Source organism: Ornithorhynchus anatinus, chromosome 2 (assembly GCF_004115215.2).
Source record: "Ornithorhynchus anatinus isolate Pmale09 chromosome 2, mOrnAna1.pri.v4, whole genome shotgun sequence".
NCBI classification, from domain to species: domain Eukaryota; kingdom Metazoa; phylum Chordata; class Mammalia; order Monotremata; family Ornithorhynchidae; genus Ornithorhynchus; species Ornithorhynchus anatinus.
In genome coordinates this window covers 137584113-137598080 of record NC_041729.1, presented here as the reverse complement: position 1 = coordinate 137598080, position 13968 = coordinate 137584113, and the positions used below count along the sequence as shown (strand labels likewise).

General features: G+C 45.2%; 1 protein-coding gene across 1 annotated transcript in view; it reads right to left on the bottom strand.

Moving 5' to 3' along the window:
- Positions 1-5444: 5444 nt before the first annotated feature.
- Positions 5445-13968, bottom strand: part of LOC100091963 (interferon-induced very large GTPase 1-like) — a 49498-nt gene continuing 40974 nt past the window's right edge. The window contains exon 8 of the mRNA XM_039914620.1: positions 5445-5552. Within this exon, the coding sequence (XP_039770554.1) occupies positions 5445-5552 (108 nt within the window). The remainder of the gene's footprint in view (positions 5553-13968) is intronic.

Below are 13968 nucleotides of genomic sequence, written 5' to 3'. Positions count from 1 at the left end.
CGCAACACTGACCAGTTCATTTAAAAATAACCCACTCTTTCACACATACTGTTATACAGGCACTAGGATACACTTAATCCCTCCTGCCAAATGAAAAGGTGTCAATTTCCAACCAATCTCTAACCGTCCCCCTACTGAAAAACAAAAAAATGCCCAAGTCCTAATTTAAGATTCTCCTTCCTTTCTACTACGTATAGATTTCCTCCCTAACCAATTTCACTTCCTGTCTCTTTAGAGACAACTCCAAGCCTTTCACTCTTTCCCATCGTTATAGACACAAATGGTCTTTTCCTCATTCCTGCCCCATCTACATCCATATGCTCAAATTCTCTCTGTTGGCATCATCTCACATCTCTACTCCTTGGACATATGCACACATCCACAAAAACGAGAGGTGACACATTAATCCAGACACACTGATATGGTCCTTTGAACACCTTAAAGCAGAACCTAGATGTTCCCCGGTCAGTCAGTAAATCATATTTATTTAGCACAAATAATATTTATTTAGCACTTACAGTGTGCAGAGTACTCTACCTAGCACTTAGGAGAGTAAAATAATGAATGGTATTTGTTAGGCACTTACTATGTGCCAAGTACTGTTATAAGTGCTGGAGAGTACCTTATAACGATACAATATAACAATATGACACAGTCCCTGCCCACAATGAGCTTACAGTCTAAAGGTGAGCTTCAGGAACTTCTCTTCTCTTGGCTGAGGGTGACAGAGCCTTTAACAATCTTCTTCCAAGGATGTAAATATCAGGTTACTGCACGGACTGTCTCAGACACAGATCTCTCATGTGAAGCTGGTTTGGTGCCTGCAACTTAAACTTGGTAACTTTGCTAGTGCTGATTTAAATGAATACTTCATTCCCAGTGATACCACAGATGTGATCCCACTTTTTTTCTAGATTTTCACAACCTTCCACAGGATTGCGCTTGACTGGTAGAGAGGCCAGTCCACTACTGACTATGTCGGCCAAGGCGCTCCAAATTCTTTTCCCATTGGCCCTGTCCTTGAGATGGAGGACCAACATCCTGTTGGGTTTGGGGATACCTGATCGTTGGCCCTGTGAGGTGGCAATTCTGGGTCTGGCTGAGGACCAAAGGGGTTCTCATAGTCATCCTCTCCACACAACCTGCTATTCATAACTTGTCTGATCTCCTGTTCATTCACTGGGAGCTCGGTAACAGCCTCCTTAGCTACCCAGGGTGCTACCTTTGCTCTAATAAGGCCACCTGTTGCATTTTGATGATGTTGGTATTTGTTAAGCACTTACTATGTGCAGAGCACTCTTCTAAGCGCTGGGGTAGATACAGGATAATCAGGTTGTCCCATATGAGGCTTACAGTTAATTCCCATTTTACAGATGAGGGAACTGAGGTCCAAAGAAGTGAAGTGACTTGCCCACGGTCACAAAGCTGACAAGTGGCAGAGTCAGGATTCGAACCCATGACCTCTGACTCCCAAACCCGGGCTCTTTCCACTGAGCCATGCTGCTTCGTACCTCATCCACTGTCCACAGCATAAGGGATTTCATCTTGCACTACTTTAATTTCACCTCAAGTTCTTGCTTCTCCTCCTTCCACCCTTTCTACATCCCATATATCAGCCTGTAGCGTCATTGTGAGGAGGCCAAGGAGGATGACCTTTCCCACTCTCTACTTGGTCCTGGGGCCTCCCACCAATCACCGAACTTTTGGCTGTTGGTCCCTGAGGACGGCTAGATGTCTCCTCGCCTCTCCGCCAGTCACCCATCTCATCCTCATCGCCGTTTATGTCACCTGTCGTGCAGGGATGGGTTCGAGAATCGATACGGTGAGAGTGAGAGAACGGAATCAGAAAGGCCGAACCATGCAAAATATATTCCATGTGGTGAATTGAACATCCCCTGTGGGAGGAATACATTTATTTAGTTATTTGTATATGGAAAAGTGCTTAACTTTTGCCCCACCAATGTTTTCCACTTGGGAGAAATAATTCATTTAGTTACTGTCATGGGATAAAGCACCTAGATCCCACCCACAAACTCTTCCCATGTGGGAGGAATACACTTATGTGACCAACATGGTCCCCAACATCTAACAGTCAGCAAGAAAGAGAAATTGGTTGTCTCCAGGGGCTACCTTTCAAATCACCCCAGTGTGGGCTTCCTTTAGAATCACCCTTCAGTCAAGTTTGAGTTTCACTTCTCATTGCTCCAGTGAGGAGGCCCAATCTGTCTCTCGCCACCATGCAGGGTCTGACAGTTTGGGCGTCCCCGACTCTGGGTAGAGGTGATTTGGCATGTCAGTGTGACAGGAGGGTGCTGTTTTTCTGACTTCTGGGTGCTGCTTATCTGAGCTCTAGGTCTCAGAATGGGCCAGCGTTCTCAGATTATATATTGTTTGTTCAAAAACAAGTATGAAGGAACCACAAAAGGACATTCAATGAAGGCTTTTTACTGGCTGAGTTTAAGTGGGATCAGAAAGTAGTCTTTAATAAAATCTTCATTCATTTTCTTAATTGTAGCCAATGATCAACGAGAAAAGGAGATGGATTATTATCCTTGCTGAGCTACTGTACCCTGGCTTGAGTCTGTGAAGTTGATATCTGGACTTTGCTTTGCCACCCTTAAATGAGCAACCCTGTTTAAATTTAACATAGATGATAATCCTTGCGGTATTTGTGAAGCAGTTACTATGGGCCAGCCAGTGTAGTAAGCACTTGTGTAGATACAAGATAATCAGTTCCCACATTAGGATCCCAGTCTAAGTAGGAGGGAGAACAGGTATTGAATCCCCATTTTGCAGATGAGGGAACTGAGGCCCAGAGAAGTTGTGACCTGCCCAAGGTCATACAGCAGGGAAGTGGCAGAACTGGGATTAGATCCCAGGTCCTCTGACTCCCAGGACTATTTTTCCACTAGGCCACACCATTTCATCATCGATAGGACTTATTGAGCACTTACTCTAAGCAGAATGCTGTAATAAACATTTGGGAAAGAACAACAGAGTTGGTGGACACATTCCCTGCCTGCAATGAGCTCATTTCTTCCTCTCCACAAACTTCTACCACCTTTGAACAAATTCTTGTCTAGCTACAGATAGACTATTGCATTAGTCTCCTCACTAGTATCCCAGCCCTCAGCCTCTCAATCAGTGGCATTTACTGAGCATTTACTGTGTGCAGAGCACTGAATTTAGCACTTGGGAGAGTACAATACCCACTCCAGGCTATGCTAACCACTACTGCATTGGATCTTCTTCCTGAAGCATTCCTTGCCCACAAATCTCCTCTCCTCAAAACCATACATTGACTCTCTGTGTCTCTTGCATCAGACCAAAACTCTTCACAATCAGCTTCAAGACTGAAAAACAACATGGCCCAGTAAAAAGAGAACGGGCTTGAGAGTTCAAGAACCTGCTCTATTCCCGGCTCCCCTGCTTGTCTGCTGTGTGATCTTGGACAAGTCACTCAACTTCCCTGTGTCTCAGTTCCCTCATCTGCAAGATGGGGATTCAGTACTTGAGTTCTTTCCTGTTTAAACTGTGAGTCCCATGTTGGATCTGATTATCTTGTATCTTCCCAAGCACAGTATTCAGTACAAAGCCATATGTTCAAATACCATAATTATTATTATTCTCTACATCTGGCTTCAATTTACTTATCTGTGTCACAAGCCCCCTTGGGCTCATACCAACCACGTCTTTCCTGGACAGGAGTAGCCTCAGTGAGACATAGAGTCAGACCATACCACCAAGGTTACTGTGGAAAGAATTTTTACTTAGTTTTACCAACGTGCAAGGGAGGGACACATACACACTCTCACTCATTCAACTCTACCAAGGGTCCAGTACCAGTCTGCTGGTCAAAGGAGCCTGTTCTGTCGATGTTTTATCTTTTTGCTTCCAGATGCTGCTGCCTTCTGGTGCTTTCGAGTGCTGCTCTCCTGCCGCTTCTGCTTCAGTGCTACTCTCCTCCTTATTTCTCTCCGTCTGCTTTTCCCTCTGCATGCTTCTTCTCCAGGTGCTTCTTTTGTTCCAACATGACCATCTTTTCTCTGCCTAGCCTTGGTAATTGTGGCTCTACATGGCAGTCGTTGATTGGTCACCGGGTGGAGCAGGGAGGGAAGGCCAGGCCTCTCTCTGCTTCGCCCCCACAGGCCAGCAATCACCTGTCCTCAAATACAACCCCTCAGTGCCTTCTCCAGTTCCTTCCTTCTTGTTGTTTGCGGGATTAAAGACAGTCGCTAATAGACAGCTTGTTGTGAGCTCACCACAATCTGTTCTTTTCTCCATCTGTTCACTAACTCTCTGTATTCATACCTCTCCAGCAAACCTATTAGCTGTACGTCACTCAACTCCCCTGTCAGTCAATCCATCAAGGCCATTTAACCTTGGACAAGTCATCAAATTTCTCTTTGGCTCACTTTCCTCATCTCTAAAATGAGAATTCAGTATCTTTCCTCCCTTCTCAGACTGGGAGCTCCATGTGGCTCAGTGGAAAGAAGCAGCGTGGCTCAATGGAAAGAGCACAGGCTTTGGAGTCAGAGGTCATGGGTTCGAATCCCAGCTCTGCCACTTGTCAGCTGTGTGACTGTGGGCAAGTCACTTAACTTCTCGGTGCCTCAGTTACCTCATCTGTAAAATGGGGATTAAGACTGTGAGCTCCACGTGGGACAACCTGATTCCCCTGTGTCTACCCCAGCACTTAGAGCAGTGCTCGGCACATAGTAAGCGCTTAACAAATACCAACATTATTATTATGTGTGATAGGGACTGTGTCTGACCTGATTAGCTTGTATCTTCCCCAGTACTTATTATAGTGCTCAGCACCTATTAAGCACTTAACAAACACCACAATTAGTATCATTGCCTCTCCAAGGAGAATTATGGCACCGGTGGTGCAAGGCAGAAAATCATCTCTCTGTGTAGGAAAAGAGAACACAAGAATCAGACAGCATCTATGAGTGCTTAAGAAGAAAAGCAGGAAATCTGGAGTGCTCAGTTTTTGTTTTTTTAGGGTATTTGTCAAGCATTGTACTGAGCACTGGGATAAATACAAGTTGATCAAATTGGGCTCACAGGTTAAGTAGGAGCGAGAACAGGTATTGAATCCCCATTTTACAGTTGAGAAAAATGAGGCACAGAGAATCAATCAATCAATGGTATTTATTTACTGCTTACTTTGTGCAGAGCATTGTACTAAGCACTTGGGATAGTACACTGTAACAGAGTTGGCAGATATGTTTCCTGCCCATGGAGAGCTTACAATGTAGAGAAGCTAAGCAACTTGCTCAAGGTCACACAGCAGGCAAGTGGAAGAGTTATGATTAGACTCAGTTGCTCTGATTCTTAGGCTCATGCCTTTTCCACTAGGCCATACTGCTCCTCAGTTGCACAAAGCATTTCCCCTCACTGCTCATATGAGATCTGTGGTTGGCATTCTCCAAGTTCAATTAGAGACAAATTCCAAACTGCAGTAGCTGAATGTCTTTCTGGTTAATCTGACTGCAGGCCACCTGGGAACACTTCAACAGAAATATGATGAACTGTGGTGTCAGGTCCTAGCAGAAAAACAAAAAGAATCTCAGTGACTTGGTGAACCATTTGCCAAGTGAGATAAAAGTTATCTCCACAGAAAGAGACAACTTCATTTGGAATTGATCACTTTCTGAGAGAGACTGGACAGATATTTGAAGCTGTGGATAAACATTCTCCTGAAAAGGATACACTGATGCTTTCCCTTCCCCAGTTGGTTGCTGACTTGATGGTTGCTGGGTATCCCATTGAGCTCATGGATGAGGATACTTTCTACATTCCATGATATGAGTGGTGGTGGTTTCTGACACATTGAGGCCTTGGGACAAAATCCTGTTTGTGTTTTCAATTCTGGGCCTTCAGAACAGTGGGATGTCCACACTGCTAAACGCCATCTTGGGTCTGCAGTTTGCTGGCAGTACAGGAAGATGCATTAGAGAGCCTGTATACATCTCCTCGAGGTGGAAGAGAAGGTCAGGGAAGACCTGGGCTTCGACTTAGTGCACCAGAGCTATCCAATAAATCACTGAATCATGATAATGAGCTGGTGACCTTAGTCATCAGCTTTGGTATTTTGACCATAATCAACCTTAATCTGTTTGGGAGTGAATCCTCCTGAAATGAAAGGCGCCCTGGAAATTGCAGTCCAGAACTTCCTGAGACAGAACTGAGTGAGGCTCAACCTCACTGCCACAAAGGACTTGCAGGGCTATGGGAAAAGTGACCCCAGAGTTCCAGAAGATGCTTTTTGATCAGTCATGTGGCTCCTGGAAGCAATGTCCTTCTGCAAGGCTATCTGAACCAACAAAGTTACTGATTACAATGAATACCACAGTGTCCTCTTCCATTGTTCTGAGGCAGGGAATGGCAGAACTTGGCGTGAAATGGAGAACTTCTCAATTGACTTTTATACCAGTTCAGTGGCAAGTGATTATAACATATGTTGGAGGATGGCAGATGAATCTCGTACCAGACACATTGCCTGGAGGGGAGTTTGCCATTTGGAGTGTCACCTCAGACACATCTGACTTGCCCTGTGCTACTTCCAGGCCCAGTTGGAGGAAAAATACAGTAACAAATTCAACCTGTAAAGCTGATAAACCTTGAAGACTCTGCACATCAAGCACCCGATTAGACTGTAAGCCCGTCAAACGGCAGGGACTGTCTCTATCTGTTGCCGACTTGTTCATCCCAAGCGCTTAGTACAGTGCTCTGCACATAGTAAGCGCTCAATAAATACTATTGAATGAATGAACATCATGGAAGCAGCATGGCCAAGTGGGTACAGAATGGGCCTGGGAGTCAGAAGATCATGGGCCAGGGGTCCACTCAGCAGACCAGATTCCAGAGATTCAGACCCTGCTTCTCTGCTGTTCCACATTCAGGTATGTTAAGATGGGAGCAGACCCTGAGTCATTGTGGGGACCATCTTCCCTTTCTTCAGTCCCTATTTGCCCTCCTTCTCTTTCACTTTCTACCCAACACTTCAGGACCAGCAATGTGTACCAACTCAGGCCCTCTGGGCTGGGAGAGGGTGGTTCTTCGGGGCCAGAGATGGTCTGCCCAGAGGAGAAGTTGGGGCATGGGGGCAATGAAGAAGAGAAAGCCTAACCTCGAAGGCAGAGATCATAGCTACTCATCCTATTGTATGGACTCTTCCTAGTGCTTAGTAAAGTGTTCTGCACCATGAAAGCACTCAATAAAGCAGACTTTATTCTATATACTTTATACTACAAAAGAAGCAGCGTGGCTTAGTGGAAAGAGCCCAGACTTGGGAGCTAGAGGGCATGGGTTCTAAACCTGGCTCCACCACTTGTCTGCTGTGTGACCTTGGGCAAGCCACTTCACTTCTCTGGGCCTCAGTTACCTCATCTGTAAAATGGGGATTGACACAGTGAACCCCTTGTGTAACAACCTGAATACCTTGTATCTAACCCAGTCCTTAGATATTATTATTGTTATTATTGATCATTCCAAAGGACCCTTGAGCTCACAGTTTTGTCTGATCTGCCCCATCTGAGGAGCCCCCACCTCATACCCACTGCAGGTTCTGCTCACGTGAGGATTTACTGCATCAAGACCCAGCTTGGACCTCACAGGGTGCACACCATGTATCCCCCAACCCCCAAGACCCTGTTCTGCTGAGATCTGCCTCTTAACAGGGATTTGCTGTGTTCAGACTATAAGCTCATTTGTGGGCAGGAAATGTGTCTACCGACTCTGTTATATTGTACTCTCCCAAGTCCGTAGAGAGTGCTCTGCTCACAGTAAGTGTTCAATAAATATGATTGATTGATTCAGTGACATCCCAGAAATTTGATGTGGTAATGACAAGGGCACCATGATCCAATTCAGAACACCAAGGCTGAGGGACCAGGGCATCACTCCTCTCACTATGTGATCACAGTCTGCTGTGATCGTTAAGCATCAACTGTGTGCCAGGCACTGTGCTAAGCACTGGGGTAGATACAAGCTAATCAGGTTCGACACAGTCCATGTCCCACTTTGGGCTCACAGTTTTAATCCCCATTTTACAGATGAGGGAACAAGAGGCCCAGAGAAGTTGTGACTTGCCAAAGACCACACAGCAGATAAGTGCTGAAGCCGAGATTAGAACCCAGGTCCTTCTGAAGCAGTATGGCTTAGTGGAAAGGCACGGGCTTGGGAGTCAGAGGTTGTGGGTTCTAATCCCGGCTCTGGCACTTGTCTGCTGTGTGACCTTGGCCAAGTCATTTAACTTCTCTGTGCCTCAGTTACCTCATCTGTAAAAATTGGAATTAAAAAAATGTGAGTCCCACGTGGGACAATCTGATTACCCTGCATCCACCTCAGCACTTAGAACAGTGCTCTGCACATAGTAAGTGCTTAACAAGCACAATAATCATTATTATTATTATTCTGACTTCCAGGCCCATGCTCTATACACTGGACAATGTTGCTCTGCTGCTTCCACCTTCTATTTGTCTCTGAAATGTTGGACCCAGGACCCAACGATCCTTTAGAATCAATGCATGGTCACCTGATTTCTCCTGTGTTCTACTATTTCAATAACATATCTGCTTAAACACCTTACATCTTGACTCCAATTGAACAAAGAATCACACTTCAGAAATTTGGTAAGCAAATGAACGTGTTTAAAATTCTCATCCATCCATTCATCCAGAACTCTTGTCATGGTAAAAGACTTTCATCTTCCTCATCACTGATATCAATTGAGCATCTACTGTGTGCAAAGCACCGTACTAAGCACTTGGGAGAGTACCATGGAGTGAGAACACATAATCACTGCCCTCAACAACTTTACATACTAAAAGAGGAGACAGACACAAAGTAACTCAAACCTAGGAGATACTGTACTCTCCCAAACACTTGATACAGTGTTCTGCACCTAAGTGCTCAGTAAATACCAATGATTGATTGATTAATTGATAGTCATTTAAGCAGTGAGGATTGTAAATCAATCTGTAAATCAATATGGGGCAGGGCAGTCCTGAGACATTTAGTCATCCCAAGTAGGAGAAAAATCCATGATACTCCTTCCATCTGATCCTCAACTGAGCATCCTGGGCTGGTTGGTCTCTCAGATCTGTACTTAAGCCTGGTTACTCCTTCGGTCCCAAAGCGGTGTCCACGAAGCAGCATAGTATAGTGGATAGAGCACAGGCTTGGGAGTCAGAAGGTCATGGGTTCTAATCCTGGCTCCACCATTTCTCTGCTGTGTGACCTTGGGCAGCTCAGTGGAAAGAGCACGGGCTTGGGAGTCAGAGTTCATGGGTTTGAATCCCATCTCCGCCGCTTGTCAGCTGTGTGACTGTGGGCAAGTCACTTAACTTCTCTGTGCCTCAGTTACTTCATCTGTAAAATGGGGATTAAGACTGTGAGTCTAATGTGGGAAAACCTGATTACCATGTATCTACCCCAGCACTTAGAACAGTGCTCAGCACATAGTAAGTGCTTAACAAATACCATTATTACTATTATTATTATTATTAGAGATTGGATTTTTCCATCTGACTTGGTTGGTGGTCATTCTATGCGTCTGTAGTTGACATGAATCGTTGAACTGGAGGTAAACTGTTTTCTCTCCGTCCATGTGAAGAACCCAGAGGAGATGCACAGGAAAGGGTCAGGGGAATCTCAGTGAGTTTGTATCCCCTCCCAGCCACAGTCCTGTCCACCATCCCCCTCAAGACAGGCTTTGTTTTGCCCAACAGTCCTGCCCTTCTCACTGGCAGAGTCAGGTTGGTAGGACTGAATTATCTACCTTGTTCCTTCCTCTGCACTTGGATTGGACGCAGAATCGCAGCACTGTTCAACTCCGTTCTGCAACATCGACCCAGACTATCCATTTCTCGGGTCCCACTGCCAAATCACCACAGAATAGACTAAAATTGAGGTTTGCCAGATCATATTTAAAACCACCGAAGACGGTTAGGGTCAAGCTGTGGATTCAAGGAATGGAAGTCAGTCATGGTGGCTTTGGGCCTGAGGAAAAGGCTGGGAAAGGGAGTGTGGTTTAAAGTGCCCCTCACATTAGGTTAATGACCAAATTGATCCGATCTCCCTTCCTTTTTAGGCCAGGTTTTGTTTAAGAGAAATACATTACCACAGCAGCAGTAATAATAGTATCTATTAAGTTCATTCATTTATTCAATCGTATTTATTGAGTGCTTATGGTGTGCAGAGCACTGTACTAAGCTCTTGGAAAGAACAATTTAGCAACGGATAGAGACAATCCCTACCGGTATGTCTATTTATTGTTATATTGTTCTCCCCCAAGCGCTTAGTACAGTGCTCTGCACACAGTATGTGTTCAATAAATAAAAGTGAATGGATAAATGTGTGCAGAGCACTGTGCTAAGTGCTGGGAAAGGGTACACTGGAGCTCACAATCAAAAAGGGAAAAGGGGAGACGGGGACTGATGACAGGTGTATGAGGAGAGAGGAAACACAGTACTTAAGACAAAAACAAAGATCGGCAGGGTGCTGTGTTGAGGGCAGCAGAATTCAGGCTCTGTAGTCACACCTGCCACAGCCATCCAGAGGTTTTATGGAGGTGGTGCTATATGGTGGCTCCTTTCTTTATGGTTTTTATTAAGTACTTTCTATGTTCCAGGCACTGTACTAAGCACTGGGGTCGATACAAGCTAACCAGGTGGGACGACCATGTCCCATGTAGGGCTCACAATCTTAATCCCCATTTGACAGATGAGGGAACTGAGGCCAAGGTCACAGAGCAGACAAGTAGTGGAGCCCGGATTGGAAACTAGGTCCTTCCAACTCCCAGGCCCGTGCTCTATCCACTAGGCCTCAGTGGTCCTCTGCTTTACTCTGCCCAGCCGGGGTGATGGAATATTTGTTCTGACTGGGCTCCACAGGAGTACATATCCCAGATGACGGGAAACTCCCACTATCTGACTTCTCTTCACTCTGTCCTCAGGGGAACTTGGCTCCTTGCCCAGGCAGGTGGAGCTCTTCCATTTTTGGCAGAGGGACCAGCCTCCTCCCAGAATGTTCCATTCCCTGACTAAGCCCTCATTTTTTGTTGGTGGTAGCTATTAAGCAACTACTATGTGCCAGACACTGTACTAAGTGGTGTAGATACAAGCTAATTAGGTTGGAAGCAGTCCCTGTTCCACATGGGGCTCGGAGTTAATCCCCATTTTACAGATGAGGCAACTGAGGCACAGAGAAGTTAAGTGCTTTGCCCAAGGTCATGTAGGAGACTCTATTTATTGCCTTTGTTCTTGTCTGCCTGTCTCCCCCGATTAGACTGTAAGCCCGTCAAACGGCAGGGACTGTATCTGTTGATGACTTGTTCATTCCAAGTGCTTAGTACAGTACTCTGCACATAGTAAGCGCTCAATAAATACTACTGAATGAATGAATGAGACAAGTAGCGGGGCTAGAAATTACAACCCAGATCTTTTTCCCTACTCCCTCTCCCTTTGCGTTGCCCATGCTCTTGGATGTGTAGGCTTAAGCACATAATAATCACCCCACTCTCAGCCCCACAATACGTAATTTATTTTCATTCATTCAATAGTATTTATTGAGCGCTTACTATGTGCAGAGCACTGTACTAAGTGCTTGGAATGTACAAATTGGCAACAGATAGAGACAGTCCCTGCCCTTTGACGGGCTTACAGTCTAATCGGGGGAGACAGGCAGACAAGAACAATGGCAATAAATAGAGTCAAGGGGAAGAACATCTCATAAAAACAATGGCAAATAAATAGAATCAGGGTGATGTACATCTCATTAAACAAAATAAATAGGGTGATGAAGATATATACAGTTGAGAGGATGAGTACAGTGCTGAGGGGGTGGGAGGGGAGGAGGGAGGAGGAGAGGGAAAGGGGGGAGAAGAGGGTTTAGCTGTGGAGAGGTGAAGGGGGGGGTAGAGGGAGCAGAGGGAAAAAGGGGGGAGCTCAGTCTGGGAAGGCCTCTTGGAGGAGGTGAGCTTTAAATAGGGATTTGAAGAGGGGAAGAGAATTTTAATGTCTGCCTCCCCCTCTAGACTGTAAGCTCCATATTGGCAGGGAATGTGTCTACCAACTCTCTTGTACTCTTCCAAGCGCTTAGCACAGTACTCTGCACACAGGAAGTACTCAATACATATCACTGATTGATTGATAATATTCTGGTGGGGTAGTCTGTCCTTTGCCCAGCCTGTGACCTTTCTGTTGATCACCTGTCGACACCTCACAGTTATCCCACTCTTTCCAATCCGTGTACTCCACTCCTCTAAACCTCCAACCTACCCTCCGTACCTCGATCTCATCTATCTCACTGGCACTCTCTAGCCCACATCCTCCTTCAGGCCTGGACCTCTCTCTCCCTCCAAATACAACAGGCCACCACTCTCGCCAACTTCAGAATCCTCTGAAAATCACATCTCCTCTGAGGCCTTCCCTGACTAAAGCCCTCATTTCCCCATCCTTCTACCCCTCCACATTGACTTCATTCATTCAGTCGTCTTTATTGAGTGCTTACTGTGTGCAAAGTACTGTATTAAGCACTTGGGAGAGTACAGTATAACAATAAGCAGACCCGTTCCCTGTGCACAACAAGTTTAGCTTAAGCTCTCTGATGTTCACCTCAGCCCCACAGCGCTTATGCAAATATCCTTGCACTCTGCTATTTTCCCTAACTGTAATTTATTTTACCATCTGCATCCCCTGTAAACCTTGTGGGCAGGGATTGTGTCTACTAATTCTTCTATTGTGCTCCCCAAAAGGCTTGCTTAGTACAGTGCTCTGCCCATAGCAAAGTGCTCAATAAATATGATTGATTGACTGATTGACCCTTGCTCCTCACCCTCCATCTTCCCTCCCTAAAAGCATCCCACTGTGGAATCCCCACCTCATTGTGAGCAGACTCCCCTTCCCCCGGACCTCTTCCTGATCCTTTCACTCCCGACCCCCGAGACCCAGCTTTCATCTGATGATATCGCATTCCCTGCTGTTCTCTCCAGAAATGGCTGCACCTTCTCCACCTCTCCCTGACCCTTGGGGAAGGGTGGAGGATTTAGACAGTCTAGTCACCTCTATCTTCACTGTTTCTCATTTATTCATTCTGTTGTATTTATTGAGCACTTACTATGTGCAAAGCACTGTACTAAGCACTTGGAATGTACAATTCGGCAACAATTATAGACAATTCCTGCCCAACAATGGGCTCACAGCTTTACTTTCTGAGTGACTTTGCTCCCTTTCTCTCCTTTCTACTCTCTCTTCCCTCTCCTTCACTGATTTGTAGGGACTTCAACAACCACTCAATCAATCAATGGCATTTAACGAGCATTACTATGTGCAGAGCACTGGACTAAACAGTGTTTAGTCCACTTGGGTGAGTACGAAGTAACAGAGTTTGTAGACACATTCCCTGCTCACAGTGAACATGTTAATAATTGTAGTATTTGTTACAAGCTATGTGCCAAGCACCTTACTAAGTGATAGGGTAGATACAAGATAATCACTTCCCACATAGGGCTCAACAGACTAAATAGGAGGGAGAACAGTTACTGAATCCCCATTTAATAGGTGAGGGAAATGAAGCACAGAAGAGGGCAGTGACTTCCTCAAGATTACACAGCAGGCAAGTGGTGGAGCTGAGATTAGATCCCAGGTCCTCTAACTCCCAGATCTGGGCACTTCATTCATTCATTCATTCATTCATTCATTCATTCATTCATTCATTCATTCAATTGTATTTATTGAGTGCTTACTATGTGCAGAACACTGTACTAAGTGCTTGGAATGTACAATTCAGCAACAAAGACAATCCCTGCCCAACAATGGGCTCACAGTCTAAACGGGGGAGACAGACAACAAAACAGAGCAAAACAAAACAAGTAGTCTGGCATCAATATCATCAAGATAAATAGAATTATAGATATATACACATTAACAAAATAAATAGAGTAATAAATAATATATA